At 36.0% G+C, this 20,258-nt stretch overlaps 1 protein-coding gene across 3 annotated transcripts in view; it reads right to left on the bottom strand.

Annotated features, from left to right (window-relative positions):
* LOC109097270 (glutamate receptor ionotropic, NMDA 2A-like) overlaps positions 1-20,258 on the bottom strand; it is a 135,109-nt gene that overhangs the window by 41,910 nt on the left and 72,941 nt on the right. For all 3 annotated transcript variants that reach the window (XM_042720397.1, XM_042720396.1, XM_042720398.1), the window contains 2 exons: positions 15,039-15,631; positions 4,906-5,020 (listed from right to left, as the gene is read on the bottom strand). In XM_042720397.1, the coding sequence (XP_042576331.1) occupies positions 4,906-5,020; positions 15,039-15,631 (708 nt within the window). The remainder of the gene's footprint in view (positions 1-4,905; positions 5,021-15,038; positions 15,632-20,258) is intronic.

The raw sequence follows: 20,258 nt of genomic DNA on the forward strand, positions 1-20,258 counted from the left end.
CCCCATGGTCCTGTACCCAGGCAGACCTGTGGTAACAGGGTCATGTCTTCAAATTATTCCTCTTTATGATTTTTTATTGTCTTTCTGCTATCCTCCACCATAAAGCTACTGCAATCCTTTGAGATGAAACCCAATTGAGAAGGTTCACTGATGAGTCAGTAGTGGGTTTGTGTGGTTATTTCCTACTAAGTTGTGATTATTTTCCTGACACTTGTAATCCAGCGTTTTCTGTCATCTGTTTCCAAAACTCTGTCCAAAGGCAAAAACAGAATATGTGACAGCACACAGCCAGAGTGACAACCAGTTCAACATTTTATCCGCTTTAATCAACATCAACAAGAGGAAACTTGACATGAAATTAATTAATCACCGTTATTACTTTCATGTGTATTTTAATTTGGGGGCACCATAGCCGCTTGATCTGTGCAGCTGTCGCAGCTACCTGATAAAACGACTGGGGGCGGACGTGCGTTCCGTTTGTACAGTGGCCATGGCAAGCGCAGAGTGCAAAAGGTCACAGCGCTATTTTTAGATTGACTGAGGCCCCAAACAATTGACCGTCTGCCATTTGTTGTCCCATCACAACAAAAAGGAGGTCAGAGCTCATCCATGCAGACATCTGGAGTGGCCCATCGCAAAAAAAAAAAAACAAAAAAAACGACCTGACATAGGCTGGATCTCTATTATGATTACAAAATCTTAAAAGGGGGTCATATGACGTTGCTTAAACATAACATTATTTGTGTATTTGGTGTAATGCCATGGGTTTATGCGTTTTTTTAAGGTCAAAAAAACACATTATTTTCCATATAATGTACATTATTGTTTCTCCTCTATACCCCACCTTCGATTTTTACAAAGCTCATCGTTCTGAAAAGTGAGGTGTACGCTGATTGGCCAGCTATCCAGTGTGTTGTGATTGGCCAAATTACTCAAGCGTGTGACAGAAATTTACCATACTGCCCCTTTATCCGCTTACCCCTCACCATACTGTGATGCCGTGTGTCCCGGCGCGACAAGACAAAAACATTAAAACCCATTACAAATGAGGCATTTGTTGCCATCCAGATTCGCGTGTCTTCTTTGGGGAATGGTTTTTTGTTAAAAGCAATTGGTCTGCCCGGTACTTGATTATCAATGACTGAAATATATCTTTTACAGTGTTTAGTTGCTATAATCCACGTATGTATTAGGTATCGTGCGTAAATGACGTTAAACATTTAGTTTAAAACACTGGAGTGAGTCTAGACAAAGAACAAAAGCAAGCTGTTGTGATTCAGATATGGAAAACGACCAACGCTATGTTTTTAATGCACTTTTAATTGAACGCTCTACAGGTCTACCATTTTATGTTCAAAACTATGCAGTGGGTTGAATCAAAGCTTTGTTTTCAGGGAAAGGATCTGAGAGTATGACAGGTAATGTCTGTGTCTGATAATAATTAGTAGATAATTTTGATACCTTTACAAAATACTTGGTATCGGCTGTGAGTCAGAAACGCCAGACTAGTCCTTAATCCAAAGTTGGAACATATTGGGCCCCACTTTAATCTTTGCTGTGGGTGGTAGAACCACAGACACCCGCATTGTAGGCAAATTCTCTCACAGGAAAACAGACCTCGTCCTCCGCCAAAATGGCGTGTGTCCCGGCGCAACAAGCACACATAAAAACCATTACAAATATTTGGGATAATAATGACTTATAACTGTTCGGGAACAGTGCATTTGTGTAAAATACAACTTAACTTGAGTTTGAAGCACTGGGATTTCTAGTTGCTGTCCTCCTTTTGGAAGGCCTTTATAGAAACAGAAAATAGTTTAGCTTTCACAATTTGGGTTGAAACTGTTTGGAACACAGTGTTGTAAAATCTCAGGACCTTTTGGAAGGCCATAGGCTTTCACATTGGCGGCAGACATTGGGCAGAGAGAATAAAAAGTTACGGCCTTCTTTCTTTGCGTGAACATTTGGGTGGTGTGTTATGCAAATCTTCCCACATCTGACATGACCAGTGGGGGAATGTTAGACATGTGTGGTGACTATAACTGCATAAGGGGCATCATTTTAGAACTTTCGTCTTTGAGATCTTCTTTATGAGCTTATGAGTTTTCCGCAGCTTGTAACAAGCCAAAGGGGTGTGGCCCCTTTAACAAAACTTTAAAACCAAGGACTCCGATTTTTGAAGCTTATTCACAGTACCTCCAAGAGTATCTGTCTTTGGGATTTGAGACTTTAGTCTTTGTAGCATAGTAACGTAAGTGACAAAATACATTTTCCTATTTCTTCTTTATGAGCTTTATGAACTATTAGTCTCACTGGGTACGGAGCACAGCTTACGTTACTTGGGGCGGAGTGGCTACTTGGGCGAGTTGATTAGCGCAGCACCCGAGACGCGCCGTGGGTGAGGCGCAGAGAAGTCGCTCAGAGTTGGGAGAGTAATAGAGTCAGCAATTATAGGTGGTCCATTTATAGGTGACCGTCATGGGTTTCGCGTATTGTAACGAAGCTGCGACAATAAACAGGGGAAGACCAGGTAATTACTATGATGTTTCATAGAATTCCAACCATATTATTTTTTTGGCATGGTGGCTACATGTAAACACCATAATACGGTACCAATCAAAAGTTTGTTTTAAGTATTTTTAATAACTTTTTTATTTGAATATATTTTAGAATGTAATTTATCTGGAAGTCGTGGCCTAATGGTTAGAGAGTTTGACTCCTAACCCTAAGGTTGTGGGTTCAAGTCTTGGGCCAGCAATACCACGACTGAGGTGCCCTTGAGCAAGGCACGAACCCCCAGCTTGCTCCCCAGGCGCCGCAGCATAAATGGCTGCCCACTGCTCGGGGGTGTTTTTCACGGTGTGTGTGTTCACTGCTGTGTGTGTGCACTTTGGATGGGTTAAATGCAGAGCACGAATTCAGAGTATGGGTCACCATACTTGGCTGTATGTCACGTCACTTTATTCCTGTGGTGGCAAAACTGAGTTTTCATTACTTCAATCTTCAGTGTCACATTGATTTGGTGCTCAAAAACATTTCTTATTATTAGCAATGCTGAAAACAGTTTGTTGTTAAAATGTATTTATTTTTTTACTTATTTTTTGTAGAAACAGAAATCTTCTGTAACTTTATAAATAACCGTACTGTCACTTTAGATCAATTTAATGCATCTTTTCTGAATAAAAGTATTAATATCTTTCAAGAAAAAAAAAAACTTACCCTAAAGTTTTCAATAAAATGAAAACAATAAAAAATCTTAATATAGCAATCCTTTAGTACCATGGTATATACTGCATCATAGTACACAACAGTTACAATACAATATGCATTGCACTACACATCATGATTCAGTGAGATGCAGCGCAATATCATAATTGCATCGAGATGAGGGAGAGGTATAAGTTTCAATCTCTCTTGTGTGGTTCATTTCACTTTTGTCCAGTGCTGCATCTCACTGAATCAGTTCTGTCCGCACTGAGAAACACTGCTTTCAGACTTTACGCTTATTTGAACAACCTAGCCTACTTTTTCATAAGCTGAACTGCAGAAAATGATGTAAATCAGCACATAAATACAAACATCAAAGAAAATAATGCAAAACATGAATTTATGATTGTATCTGCATAGCTGTAAAGGTGCCTGTAATATTACCAATTAATAATGTCAGAAGTCACATGCTTCGACCTAAACAAGCTACCTTTTGTACACTAGTCTAAATGTTTTTTTATTTTTGAACAGCAAATTTATTTCATACTGTGCAAACATGTTATTAATGTTTTTAAACTGAGTATAAATTTGCTATTATTTCTCCACAGTGCCATCTAGTGTTTTGGAGAATAATGCAAACGTGGCGAAATGTGTCATGTTTAAAGTGCTGTGAGCTAATTTAGTCTAATTTACATGATAAAAATGACTTTGGCCACATGTTCATTTTTGAAGACATTGAGGAGAATTTGGACAATGAATGTTGTTGTCACCTCTTATATTCTGCTTTAAACGCTAATGCTACTACAGTGTCTAGTCCCATATGAGCTGATTTTATAACAGATTGATGAAACTCCAAAAGTTTAATGGACAGTTGAAACAGCATAAAAAATAATACAGAGCTGCTGTAATAGAGCCCAATAGAACACCTTAACATCAGATGAATAACGAGGTCCTAAACACCTCTGGGATCTTATTTAGTGTGTTTTATCCTACTGTAGTACAAACCCAATATCATATCTGCAAAACAACAGTCATTTAATGAGCCATACAATGTTATATTAAGACAGAGCACCAATATGTGGATTCCCCTCCAAATAACACAAGATGTTTTAATACTATTGATGATCGTCACGCTCTCCCAACAAGAGATCAAAAGGCCTTATCCGAGCAAATCTGTAGTTTGCCGCATGGACGTGTATTCATAACCGAATCTGTCTCTGAGTGCAAGCCTTATTCTGTCAATTAGACTCCCACCGATATTGATTGATTTGCAGAGTGAACTCCACAAATCAATTTCTCCCATTGTTTTGCCGTTCCAATTATTCCTCCCGCGCTGGTTTCACTGAACCGCATTCTCTACTGAAACAGAAAAAAAAGAGGGACACGCTCATCCAAGATAACCGCACTAACGCACACATGTGTGTTCCCGTTCATGTTTGGTCTGGGACTGGATTGCGGTCTAGAAGGAAAAAAACATGCCCTAATTACACCTCCGAATTTGCAGACTCTGGCAGCGCACGTCTGAGGTAATTACTGCACTGACACACTTTTACACCGTTCCAGGGTGTAATTAAGATGGCGGATTCATGGGTACTAATATTGTGTGAACAGTTGTTAATGACGCTTTGCTTGGAGGAGTTATAATGAAATTATAATGGCACCGTTAAGAAGGTCAGTTGTTTTCGGCAGCGTCCTTACCTTTTCCCACTCTCTGTCCTTGTTCAGCACGATCACAACCAGTTTGGGATGCACCTGGTAACCGTCCTCGGTGAAGGACAAATCTCTGCCATCCCAAGTCACGTTCATCATGTACCTAGAGGAAGCAGAAACCTCATCAGGGTCAGAAATAGAGCAGTCAGGTGACACAAATCTTATCTGCTGCAGTAGGCACGAAAATAACTTTTCATCCTAATGATATTCATTCTATACCTAAAAGATCAAAATAACATATGAAGGTCATTTTCTACATGCAAGCAGACAAAAAGAGGAATTAATGAGCCATCTGAAGACTAATGACTGACCTAAATCAGACGTCACATTAAGCGAAGATGAATGAAATGTCTGAGTTATTTTTTGTTTGTATTGAATTATATATGAATGAATCACTATTATTTTTTTTTTTTCTATATTCTTAGAAGTTGTTAGAGAGGTATGGTATATGTAAAGTAAGAAGAGACCAGTCTAAGGAAACATTATGGGTTCAACACAAGGTTTTTGATATCATTTGTGGCATTATGTAGTTTACCACAGAAATTATTTCTGACTGGTTCCTCAGCTTCTTTTTTTGGTTACAGTGCAGAAGTAAACCGGGCCAGCATTCCGGAAGACTGAAAAACAGGAAAATAAAGCTTATATTTGGGGGAATTTCAAGAAGTTGACCCCAGGGGTACACAAGGTGGTGCTAGCGGGTCCACAGAAAATTTGAGATTTTTTTTTTTAATTTTTTTTTTTTTTTTTTTACGGTTGTGAAAGTTAAAATGTTAACATTTCTGTTTGTTTACATTTGCCATAACTCATAATTTTAAGTGTATTTTTATTTATATTTATTTGTACTATAATTTTTTTTGTTCTTTATTTTTTATTTTTTTTGGTCTTTATTTTATGATATTTTTTGGAAAAAATGGTCTAAATGTTTTTTTTTTCCTCTCACAATATAAAGGGTGTTGTTAAAACCAGATGGGCATTTTTTATGGAAAGTAAAACCCAAGTGAATAGAGTCTGGATTCTTTTTTTTTCACAAATTTATAAACAGTTTGTTATTTTTTTTGGTCAGTTTAAATGCGATAAAGCGAGGAACATGTTGTGTTGCCTTCCCACTTTTCACACTATGTCGTCAGGCCTCCCTCAGAGACCCGAGTGGCAAAAACACCAGCTGACACAACACAAACACATCAGGGGGGACTCTGACACAAACACATCAGACTGCCCCTCTTCCTCAGTAATTACGACCAAGCCATTTTAACGATCCCTGCGGCACGGGTACAGCCTGGAGGTAAGTTTCTGCCAGGTGAGCAGAATTAAAAGTGTGGCACGATGATCGATTTATGAAACGGGTCTTAGTGGGCGTCTAGTGACTGAATGGCAGTGCAGCTTTTTGAATTGATTGGGGTCCCATTTAGGGGGCGAAGCGAAGGCCCACTCACCCTTGATATATCGCTGAATCCAATTACATCAGACTGCAGGAGAGGGAGAGAATCGATAAGCTCTGCTCTCCTCCACTACATGACATGTTTCCATTCACACTGGGCTCCCTTATTTATTTTAAACCTCCTTTCATATTTTACACCTCACCCAGTTCCCTTTGCTGCTGCTAAGACTTTGAACTGTGGATCATTACACTGGTCACACCTGCAGATCCCCTTTTACCAATTACTGAGGAAAGCAGACACTGGACACAGTGTGTCAATAGAGCTTTAGGTTCTCGGCCGGATCGCAGGAGTGTGAGAGTTGTGCTCATTAGCTTAGTATGTTCTGTCACTGCTAGACTTATGGCGTTGGGACTGGAAGAACCACAGTGACAAACAAAGCAAAAACATGTTGTTACTGCTAGACTTATGGCGTTGGGACTTGATTATAGTGATGGAGGAAGAGTGAAAAAATATTTAAATTTTAATATATGGAATATGTGTAGTGTGATGGAGGGATGGGTGGAAGTGAATGTTATGAATATTGAAAATGTGTACAATTTTTTTAACCAAGTGGACATTTAGTGCAACTTCCAATATATATATATACCTTTGATAATATATAAGTATGCACCAATATAAAAATGTTACCCAACACTGACAGCACATAATTTTGTTAATTATGGAATTGATATAATGATTATATGCTATTTTGTTTAAATTAATGAAAAACACACCATTAATTACAGAGATATGTTGGGATTTATTTAGAAGTGTTAATTATTAGTTTTACTAAAGTTTCTTTTTTTAGGATTAATTAATTTTTTTAAGATTACATTTAATTCAGTCTGAGTGTTAGATGATAGCCAAAGTAATCTAATCTTTAAAAATATGAGAAATAAATAAGCATACATAACTGTATATACAATCCTGGTTCATACACAGTATATGGCCACAATATCAACTGATACCGATAAATAAAGTTTAGAGCAGTGTAGAGTAGTGTTTGTTGTTTGTCGTTTCTCCAATCACAAATGCAGACATGGTTTTATGTTTACGCGGCGTGATGCAACGTAATGCGTAAAAACACAGTACAAGTCATTATAATCCGTAATTATCTCCCCACTGGATGCAACAAATGCCTCATTTGTAATGGGTTTTATTGTTTTTGTCTCGTCTAGTGAGGTCCGAATTGCGAACGAATCTTTCTATTTAATCGGATCTTCTTAGTGAACCGGTCAAACCAGTTCACCAAATCAAACTGAATCGTTTGAAATGGTTTGCGTCTCCACTACGCACTAATCCACAAATTACTTAAGTTATTTGGTTTATAAATGTGCCTTACACTCCCTCTGATGCGAAAATAAACCAAATATCACCAAGTTAATTCAGTTACTCCTAACAGTACATTGACTGAACTGCTAAAAGAAAACCAATGATGGGATGTGCACGAGCAGAGCAGCTGGACTGAGTCTCCTGCTGCTGGTCTGGGGGACGGCATTAGTCTGTTAACAGTTCCGTCACAACGCTTGAGGCATTCGGGTTTCGGCCAATCACAACGCACTGGATAGCTGGCCAATCAGAGCACACCTCACTTTTTTTCAGAACAATGAGAACTTTGTAAGGCGTCGATGCGTTTCAGTAAAGGCGGGACATAGAGGAGAAACATTATATGGAACATTAATGTACATTATATGGAAAATAATGTGTTTTTTGAATCTTAAACTGCCTAAACACATTTCATTACACCAAATACACAAAATAATGTTCTTTTTAGCAACATCATATGACCCCTTTAACCTATATAGTACATCCCTAAAAATAAAGTTTAAAAATGTTTTTTAAAAAAATGTCTTCAAGAACTGTAAATTTGATCAGTTCAACTGAATCATATATTTTTTGTTGTTTTTTGTTTTTTTTTTATTTATTTTTTGCTACAATTTTTGCACACTATTTTTGTGTTGAATTAAGTTAAGTGTAATTTTTTTTTTTTTTGTGTGTGGGAAAATTGAATCATATATTTTGTAGTTGATTTTGCTGTTTTTCAGACAAAAAAGAAAAAAAAAAAAGAAAAAAAAAGAAACCAATGCAAAGAACCAATTCGTTATATATATAGTATATATAAATTATTACTATAATTGTAAAGTACTACATAGGGAAAATGTTTTTTGTTGTTGTTGTTGTTGTTGTTGAAATTTGTATTTCTAGCCTAGGGCACCAATAAGCCAGGATTGGCAAAAAAATAAAATAAAATGTATAATGGCCCTGACTGCCCCGCTCTGCCCTACACCAGCACAACAACTAGACCCGACCTGATCCAACCCAACAGAACTTCCATGACCATCTCCAAAATGTCACAGCAGCCCTGTGCTTCAAGGATAGGAACCCCAGCTCACTTCTCCCTAATTAAAGCACATAGCAACCCCTGACCCATGCTTTCTCACTGTGAACCCTTCATCAGAGTCCTCATTACAGCAGGTGTGCCTGAAAGGGCCGCACAGCTGCTCTGGGATTGAAATAGGTGGATGGTACAACTGGCTTAAAAATGTTCAAATTACTTTATATGTGGTCAAACTGAAGTAGGCAGCTGCACTGCAAACGGCGAGTGCGGTTGAATATAACAGTTCCTCGTTAGGCATTTATAGTAACGGGGTTGACACTAATGAGGGCAGGCACGATGTTCCCTATGCGACATATAGAATTTTCAGTCATTAGAGAAGCAAGAAAATGTTCCTACATAAAGTTAGTTAATTTGCGGAGAGTCTGCACTTCTCGAACCAAACCCACTGGCATGACGGAACATGTAAATGAAATCAATTCTCCCTTGAGTAATAACTCCGGATGTGATACACAAACAAATCCAATCCTTTTCCTGACACAGGTATCTGTGCAGTGCTCAGTCAATGTCATGAGAGAGCATCGCATCTGTACGACAATACCAGGACAGCTGGGACTGTGGAGGTCTTTTCACCTGGGGCTCAGGCAGACGCTACACAGACCCAGGGAATGGCAGAATGAGTGCATGTGTAAACCTGCGCTACTAAGTGCATCTGATACAAAGTGGGGCACGGCAAGCCATATAGGAGAAAATATGCTCCTGACGGCACGTGTGAGGAGAAGGGAGTGACTGGTTGGTCTGTGTGTGTTTGATCACTCTCCTCTCCCTTGAGTACGCATTCAGGTCAATTAAAGTCCTTCCAGCCAAAGGTTTTAAACTAAAAACTTGACCAGAACATGCTACCTATTTCTATGCTTGTGTAAAAAATGGATTCTAGTCCTTATGGATATTGACCAAAAATAAAAACCATCTTCTTGTTGATTGACTCTGCATACTCTCACCCTTGACCAGATCATTCCACCAATAAATAAAAGTTGCTTTAATACAAAATTCATATACAAATATTTGAATAGATTTTTTATTAAATAGAAAATATATATATTCTATATATATATATATATATATATATATATATATAATAAATGTACGTATATATGTACGTATATCTGTATGTACATTCCAGACATTTTAATAATTGACTTTGGCTTTAGTGCAATGGCAAACAAAATTTTTATTAACTTTTATTATAATAATATTTACTTTACTATATAATATAATATAATATATAATATAATATAATATAATATAATATAATATAATATAATATAATATAAATAGTAACAAAATAATAACTCAAAGCAGTATCAATTTAAACAATATATTTTTGTGATTTTATGTTCAGATTATCAGTAATCAAAGCTCGGTAAATATTGGTCGAAGACACATAGATTTACTTTAAATTTCACCAAGCTGATTACTCACTAAAAAGTCCCACAGATCATGTTTTCATGCCATTTTTAAGTCTTATTTTGATGTAACAAAGTGTTTATATCTAAGTGTGTGAGCTGTTCACTTAATTTTTTAAATTAGTTTTTTCATTAACGCCATTATGTTGTACATTCAGACTGATTTGCGGTAGCAGAACACGCACGAACACAAGAGGCGGGATTTATCGCATGAACCAGAGAGATTTCTCAATATGACCAAAGAGAGTTTTGACTGGTTTTCTGAGGTCTGGGCCACTCTTTGACTCTTTAAAAAACATTGCTTTCTTCACTATAGGGAGGACAGCAGAGGCTCAAGACAGTTATTTATAAACCCAGCACTTCATAATGCTTCCCATTGTGCTGCTGCCTGCCAACTTAACTCGCTTTAATGCGCTGTGATGGCCATATAAAATTATTTCTCCAGGAGCTCATATTTCCCTTCAGTCCAAGTCAGAAAGGCTTTGATGAGGGGATACAGCTCAGGCCCTTTAAGGCCAAGGCGCCAGTGACATCACTGCTAACCCTCCCCACAACAGAATGACCTGTTGCCACCACTTGGAAATGCTTGGACCACTTCAGTTTCATATTCCAGTATTATAACTACCATAAGTAATATTTAATTTTGCCTGTGAAAGTTCAAAGTAATAGCGGTGACTCCTGTGGCATTGCCCTCTATGAAATGGTGTTTTGTTGGGGGTGGTCAGATTGGCTCCCGTCTCAATGGGAGTGTTTAAAGTTCCCTTTATTTCAGAAATGTATGGTTCCAGAGAGCACAGCTGACAGCTACCCTTGGTCCCCAGCACAGGGGAGGAGGCACACTGGACTCACCGTGCCTCTCCCTTGTTGACAGTTAATTTCAGTATTCGTCATTGATATATGAAGGCTAAATTTTGCTAAGGTCCGCTTTTCACAGCACTTCAGATGACAGTCTTAAATCTGTCATAAAGGAAAATTTAGCTTGGGGACCGCATATTTCACCCAGGCTTCTGACACTCAATTTTAACAAGAGCATGAAATGCAGACAGAGGTTCACTCACCATTTTTTTTTTCCCACCCCAAAGAAAAATGCTGTGCCAAATACATTCCTCATATTCACTGCTTAAATATAGATAGGATTTTTTTTACATTTTCTGCAAAACAAAAGGATTTTTGCAGATTATATTATAAGAAATTATAAGAAAGATTAAAAAGAGTATAAGAAAAAGGCAAATATAAAAATATAAATCATTCTAAATTTAGAATCTGAAAGATAAAAATCAGCAGGGATATATTAAATTAATCAAAAATAGTAAATGTATGATGATTTCTACAAAAATATTAAAAAGACTTACATTTGTAAAACATTTTTTAAACATTACATTTTCAGTTATGTTTCTTGAGCCATAGAATGATTTTTAAGGATCATGTGACAATTAAAATATATTCACATAGAAAGCAGTTATTTTAAATTGTAATAATATTGTACAATATTGTTGTTTTTACCATATTAATCAAATAAATGCAACATTGGTGAACATAAGAGATTTCATTCAAAAACATAAAAAAATTGGACTCCAAACATTTGGACAGTAGTGTATAAATATTTACATTTAAAATATATTATACATTATATTCACCGTATTCTATTTGTACATGTACAGTAGGTACATTACCTAACTTGTTAATGATCTCTTAATTGTTTTAGGTATGTTCAGAATCTGTCAAAAATTGCTAAACATTTTTTTAGAATATTTCAAATCCAACTTTAGAGGTGTTATGACAGCCTATTTGCAAAAGATTAATTTAACAATATAATTCTATCTATAAAGGAATTCTATCTTCTATACTTCTAGCATAATTCTCATATCATAAATCATTAGAACATTAAATATAGTAATTGTATAATTAGAAAGCTAGTGCACAAAACACCAAATGTGTTTCTGAGTCAAAGTGACTCAAAATGATGAAGCAGTGAGTCTAAATCTAACAAAGAAAATCTAATATTTACAGAAACATTTTGACTTTTTTTTTTTTTGTTTTATTTTTTAGGTATTATTAAATAGGAGATATTTTCAATTTTTTTAATTAATTTTATATGTTTTTTTTCATGCCTAAAAAGTCTAGAACACAAAAGAGACCCCATGCAGTCAGGGCACGAGTCCTCTTCTCTGCTGGCTCTAGTAGAGCCCATCTCTGGCCGAGCCTTTGACCATCTGTGCTGAGACTATCAGGATTAATGTACCCCAGACACCACGGCGAACATGTATCTCAGGCAACACCGCTCCACTGCAAATGGGGCAATTCAGCATGTCTGCTCAGCACTGGCAGGTACCACATAGGCATATGGGTGAGACAGACTAAGGACTGACAGGATGCAAGCAGGGTGCTGCAGTCGGCTCCAACGCAGGAGCTAAAGGAACAAAAGCACCCTGGCTCATCAAGAGCACTTTATATTTGGAGAGCTCTCCAAACGCATTAGCAAGGTCTCTATGTTGTTCTGCCCTGTGTAAAACATTATTCATTAAAAGCACGGGAGCACTACACTATGCTGCGCTGCGCCGTCCCGGGAGAGTTTGAGAAGTGCAGCAGTATGCACCTCTGGGCGCTGCAACTCCCTAAAAACCTCCCTTAGCATTCCCCATCTGCCCCTGACCATATTCAACCATTAGCTTACTCAAGACAGCAGCTAACGCTGAGAAATATATTAGCAGAATGTAACAATAAATTTTGCATACGCCTGACCCATGCCTTTCTCTTACAGACCTCTTGGGTTGCTTTTTTCCACCCCCTATTTTCCTTTTTCCACCTGACTGTATTTGCTCACATAAATAGCCCTCTTGTTTCCACTTGAACAAGATGGATGGATAACCAAGAGAGACACACACACAATAAGCTGGTTCTGCTCCCTCACTCACTTTTGAGACTTCATTTGAAATAAAACATATTCGCAGCTTTCAAATGCATCCATTTTATCAGGACACTGAAACAAAAAAAGCTTTGATTCTCTTTAATATATTACATCACATGTGTAATAACCTGATCTGTGTTTAAACTGCGGAAAGATGCCAAACAACAAACTGTCACCAAATGTATCGCAGGAAAGTTTTTCAATTTGCAAAGGTCAATTGTTTTTGTTTGTTTGTTTATTTGTTTGTTTAAAGAAATTAATACTTTTACTCAGCAAGGGATTATTAAGCATGTTCCTTTTAAAAATATTTTTCAAAATTGTAGCAACCCCAAATGTACTGTACATATAAGGACTACACACTCTGGGGCACTACCCTTTTTAAGGGTACAAATATGTACCATTTAGGTAGTAATATGTACCTTTAAGTAACTAATATACAGTAGACCCATTGGGGTAAATAGGGTACAAATGTGTACTTTTTGAAAAGTTACTGCCCCTTTTGTACCTTTTTCTTGTTTGTTCTTCTGAGAGTGTATGATATTGGCATTATATTTTTATTTAACTCTATATTGATGTCTTAATTAAAACTGCATTAGTTAAACATTGTTTGGAATCTTTGAAGACCACTTGAAATTTAATGACCTGCAAGGAGACATAGTACTTACTGAGACTTACTTTTGCAAATGCCCTACTAGGGACGGGCAATATGACCAAAATCTTATATCTTATATCATGAGTAATTTTATTTCACATTAACAATATATATCACAATATAGTTAATTTTGCTTTAAATGAGGCCTTTATGAAATCAACATTTCTAACACCATAGAAATGTCATAATTCTTGTCACCAGTGTCAATATCACAAAAAACTAATACTAATAAAAAAAGCTCACTGAAGACAAGTAAACAGTCAGCGATTAAATAAGAATAAGAAACTAATTACATGCAAGACAAAAAAACAAAACAAAAAACAAATAAAACAAATAAATAAGAAGTGCTACATTCAGTGTATAAAGTAATCAAATGTATAAAAAAGTTGCATATTCTTCACTGTGTAAATTAAATATATATATTTTTTCTATTAAAGTTAGAAAAGTGATTTAGTTCAGAGCAGTAAGAGATTTTCTCTCTTTTGTTGTTTGATTAACATGAATGGCAGACAACAAGAATATTAGACTGCTATCACTTTTAGAGTCAAGTCAAGTCAAGTCTGCTTTATTGTCAATTCTTCCACATGTACAGTACATACATACAGAGAATTGAAAATGCATTACTCTCAGACCAATGGTGCATACAGATAACACTAACAGTAGAGCCTAAAAATCCAGATAGATAAAGAGCTGCCCGGATCCAATATAATGTTACACACGTGTTATCTTTCACAGCCGCTTGTTTTTACTTAAGACCTAAATTACTGTCTTTATGAGAATTCTTGCAAAGACAGCATTTTGACACATATACGTGTGTGTATTTAACCATTCAAGGCCTATAAAGTGGCAAAAATAATTCCGTTCAACACTCCAGCACTCTATGAGCACCATCTTCACGTGCGCACCTCTCTGACCATGCTCGGAAACAGTTTCTCAGACAGCACACGCATACAGTGAAATGAGTTGTCTTTCGCTGCTGATTGTGTTTCAACGGCTTAAAATCACTTGTTTTTTAACTGCAATGCTTAAAAACGCATGCAAACGTTAAGTTTTCATGACCACGTAGCACAAATCTCTACCGGTTGTCAAATTTCTACCAAGTAATCATGTCAACTGGTATATCGGCCACCTCTATGCCCTACGTCTCTAACAAAGACCTCATCGGTTGTTTTTCCACCTTTTCCTTTTTCCACTTGACTGATCAAAAACTGTTTTCCCACATAAATAGCCCTCTTGTATCCACTTTTTTTAAGTGCAGGAACTGGATGGACAGGCTTATGACAGAAAACAATAACAAACCACAGACACACAGATAATAACCCAGCTCTCTTCCTTCACTCACTTGTGCAATGCGCTGGGTGGCAGCTTGGTTTTCTCCATTTGGCCATAGCAGCTGGTTTTGGCCTCCGGGATGTCCCCAAACTCTTCCAACATGGCTGCAGCTGCCGTGGTTATAATCCCAAGCCCATCTCGAACCCTAGCCTCAAGAGGATAGTCCCAGTCATCGTAGGATACAGAGATCATTCCAGAGGGGAATGAATCTGGAGTGATATCTGGGTTGCCCGTGGTCAAGCTGGGCACGATCCAGATGTAGCCGAAACCGGTCAGACCCAGTGATCGGGCCTCCTCCAAGATGTAAACCGCCTCGTCCTTGGAGCAGTACAAGAGAATGACTGGAGACTGCACCTTCTTCAGCTGGATCTGGGTCCTGGAGTCCCCGTCTACGGCGTCCAGGGTGATGGTGTGCTGGAGGTCCCAACCGACAAAGCTGTTGTCGACTGTGGTCTTCAGGATGGTAATGAAATCCTGGTAGCCTGGGAACTTGCTCGTCACTATGGAGAAGACATGCCAGTCATACTCTTCCATGATGTTGAGCATGAGCAGCGCCTCCTGCTGGATGGAGGCCCCGAACTGGAAGAATGTAGATTTTACATCCTGTTGAACAAAGAAAGATAAAAAGAACTGTCACAACATATATAGCATATAACTTCTGACAAATATGTGACCCTGGAGCACAAAACCAGTCTTAAGCAGCACAGGTACATTTGTAACAATAGCCAAAAATACACAGCATGAGTCAAAATTATCAATTTTTCTTTTATGCCAAAAATCATTAGAAAATTAAGTAAAGATCATGTTCCATGAGGATATTTTGTAAATTTTTTACCATAAATATATCAAAACTTAATTTTTGATCAGTAATATGCATTGCTAAGGACTTGGATTTTATAATATTTGGATTTTTTTTTTTTTTTTTTGCACCATCAGATTCCAGATTTTCAAATAGTTGAAATAGTATCTCAGCCAATCATAGTCCTATCTTAACAAACCATGCATCAATGGAAAGCTTATTTATTCAGTATAGAAAATTATAAAATAGACTCTTTTGTGGTCCAGGGTCACATATAGGTTTTCAGCAAAATTTGGGATGCACAATATATTGGTACCATTTTATTTATCTGCCTATACATTCATATACTCTATATATAGATTACCTTTGCTGTCATCTAACGCTTACTTACAATGAATCTTTAAAAACATAAACACAATAAAAATTATTTAATCATAATAATATCAATAATTTATGAATGCAATAATTTTTAATCATTTAATCTCAAAATGAATATCCATTTTTTTTAAAACAAGTTATTTTAGTGTTTTATTTACAATCTACTGAGAATAGTACAGAATTTACTTTTATTATTTATTGGCCATAACATGGAAATAATTATCTCATTGTGTTAGGTAGAATTTTAATATTACTTCAGTAATAGACTTCAAATTAAAAACACAAAATCAGTTAAAATGAAATAATTCATAATACACCAGAACAGATAGAACAGAGAAACCATTGAAATATTTTGAGAGCTCTCAACTCAATATTACAGACTGACAGAATTAACAAAAGTTAATAAGGTTCTTTATTAAAATGTAATGAGACAAAAAGGAAAGAGAAGAGCTTTTCTGGTTCTTTAACTCCTTTGAGATCCATCTGATATATGCATCTCTGGCCTTGATGAACTCATTGTCTAATCATAATGACGCACAGAGCCAGTTCTTTCTGGTTGAGCAAATTCAATCCCCATGTGCCTTTAGAACTATTCCCTCCAGCATCCCACAGTTCCACAGCTTTAACTGGCCCTCTGAGGCACAAAGGACACAATCGTTTTTTGATTCATATTCTGAGTTCAAACGTCTCATTCATTTTATGAATGAAAGGATCGGAAGCCTGTGTAAGGAATGCTTCTCAATCATGTGAACTCTATTTTTCCCATCACCATTTCAATGTCAAACCCATTAATGCAGATTTATAAATAGTAAATGAAAGGTAGCCCATGAATGAATACAGATGTGAGATCAGGCATCTGTCTTTGTGTGCATGTGTGAAAGATGCCTGTAGGAAACAACATGTTGTGAGTCTGCATACGTTGGGAGGAGAAACGTTTCACTTAGTAGTTTTGCTTGTTTTTGGGAAGCTTGGCTTGTCATTGCCAATTTCACACACCAGGGAAACTAAACAGACACTGGTGCTGCAAAGTAAACACAAGATAACTGTGGATAACACTTACATTTTCTTTGACCAAAACCGTTATGCTATTTTTCCATGACCAACCATCTGGCCTCCCAGAGGACACTCACCCACATCAGTCTCTTCAAACATCATATCAGATTTTTGTTGGCCTTCTCGATCTTTTCATTCAGTGCCAGCCCAATATAAGGCATTCATTAAAGCTGCTTCTGATAGCCGCAGTGATTATCTTCTGTTTATGTGATGGAAAGTTAATGAATCACAGGGTTCACGCTGGAGACGCTTGATTGAGTGGTCTTTGCAATAAATGTTTATTAGTCAGCCAGTGGGCTGGTAATGCAGTGGCACCTGTGTCCAGTTTTTCTGCAAGATTTAATAAAATGTCATTCTTTGAACGGGAAAATTTGGATCGTTTGGTCTTTTGACTCATGAGAAATTTTCATACATTTTGAGATCCGAACTTTTGACTGGTACTATAAACAGGGGTGCACATAAGTGGTCCGCAGATCTGCATGCATGCTCAAAATAAAAAATGCCATATTTAAATAAGTTCTGACAGCACATTTGTATACCGACATGATTGACAGCTATTAATACACAATTACCATTTTAGATCGACAAACTGTACTATATAAGATTTCTTTTCAAACTGAAAGCAAAAATCTAGGCTATCCCATGCCGTTTTCAAAGCACAATGCAAAACTGTAAAATGTATTCACTGGCGCTCTTTAATCAGCAACAGTGCTAAATCTGGAAGCACGTATACAGTACTTACTTGCCGGCAACCCGCCAAAATAAAATCCTGCTGATTTTAAGTTTGAAAATGATGAAATGCTTTTATTTGTTTATTTTTAGACGCTTTTATCCAAAGCGACATACAATTGGGGAATAAAAGTGATTCTTCTTAAAGAGGCAAAGAAAGAAAGTAGCAGTAAATATTAGATATTTATATATGAATATAAATATATTTTATTTCTGAGTTTACTATAAAATATTTATTACTAGGCCTACCTTTTATTTTTAATAATATTATCACACATTATTATTTAGTTTATTATTTAACTAAAAATAAATAAATAAATAATTATATATATTTAGTTAAATAAAGTGCAATAAATTATTAATTTATTTTTTCATGGTTATATTTAATGGGTCACGCTATATGCAGTGTGAGGACCAAACCAAATCTCCAGGTTATCTTATGAGAACCAGCCTGAAAAAATTATGTGCACCCCGACTATAAATATTATTATCATTAAAAAAAAATCAAGTGATTTTTTTTTTATAATAGCAGTAGTAGTATAATTAGAGTTCTTGTTAATTTTGTTATTTTTATCATTTCACTTTTTCAGACATTATAAGAACAATGTAAGAATTAATGTAGAATCAAATCCTGTATTAAATTTAGTTTTGTTTTTTTTTTAATGTAGAATCAAATCCTGTATTAAATAAATTATACATATATATATATATATATATATATATATATATATATATATATATATATATATATATGATGGAACTAATACAAATAGCAAACATAAAAATACCTTGGTGAAGCAAATTTTCACAGAAAATGCATATGACACTGCTGAGGCTTAAATACATGACGTATGAATCACACTGTAACACCCATTATGCAGTCTAAGGTAAATTTAAATACAAAATGTTATTTTGAATCTAGCACCTAGTTAAAACTTTATGTTAAACTTTATTTTAAGGACCAATTCTCACTTACTAATTGCTTATTAGCATGCATGTTGGCTGTTTATTAGTACTTTTTTATAAGCACATATGATAACACTTTACTTAAAGCCTTTATGTATAATGCATTATAAAAGTAGTTTTAATGCATGAATTGCCTTGAATAAATGTAACCACAGTTAATACATTATAACACTTATCAATTCATTGTACACTATGCATTTTAAATTTGGTTATAATTATTTATGACAAGATATAATGCATTACAACCCACATTATGAATAATTCTAATGCATTATACCCTTTATTATACATAAAGGCTGTAAGTAAAGTTTTACTGCACATATTAATCCCTTAATTTTCCCCATACCTAAACTTAACAACTACTTTACTAATTATTAATAAGCAGCAAATTAGCAGTTTGTTCAGGGAAAACTCTTAGTTAATAGTGAATGTGTTCCCTATTCTAAAATGTTATTAAACTTGATAAAACAATGGCTTTTGCAATGAAAAATTGTTGTGAAACAGTGGCACCAAAATGTTTTACTTAAATGATGGATGGACAACAAGACAGCCCTAATTTATTTTCACTGCCTCACCTTGAAAAGATTTTAATTATTCCTCAAAGGTTGACGTTATCTTAAAGTGGCACAGTTTTGAGTGGCAATTTCTTTTCATTCAGATCTGGGGATGTCTACAAAAATGGAGCAGATTATATTACATGTATGGAATAATGGCATACAGATTAATCAGCTTGTGCTGCCCACAGCTGTCCATCAACTCTTGAAGTGCAGGGTTAAGAAAATATGACCCTCGTAATAATGGGTCTACTGGGCGCTGTGTGTGGGGTGAACATGTAGATTGTGTGGAGTGAGCACTCGTTGACCTCATTCTGCAGATGAACTCAGGAGATGATGGAAAGAGAGGGAGGAGGTAATTGTTTCATGCTAAAAACAATGTGTTCTCTTTCTGCAACAAGGATGAAACCAACAATCACAATGTGAGAGCAAGAAAAAGAAATAAAAGATTATCTGTATGTTCCAGAGACACTGTCACTGTGCATTAGTTATAGAGATTTTTCAATTACTCTTTCTGCTGGTTACATCATTACATCTTTATGAGTTTGTCACTGAATCATTCATTTGAATGATTTGTTCAAAAACACTGATTTATTTGGAAATTAAACAAGTGGCTGTCTTTATAAATTACTCACTGAGTCATTTAGTTAATCAATTCATTTAAAACAATGATTCAGCTTTGGCTTCATTAGGAAGTATTTTCATTGCAGAGTAAAAATAAAATAAAATAAAATAAAAATTATATTTATCA

The sequence above is a fragment of the Cyprinus carpio genome, chromosome B3, assembly GCF_018340385.1.
Source record: "Cyprinus carpio isolate SPL01 chromosome B3, ASM1834038v1, whole genome shotgun sequence".
Classification (NCBI taxonomy): domain Eukaryota; kingdom Metazoa; phylum Chordata; class Actinopteri; order Cypriniformes; family Cyprinidae; genus Cyprinus; species Cyprinus carpio.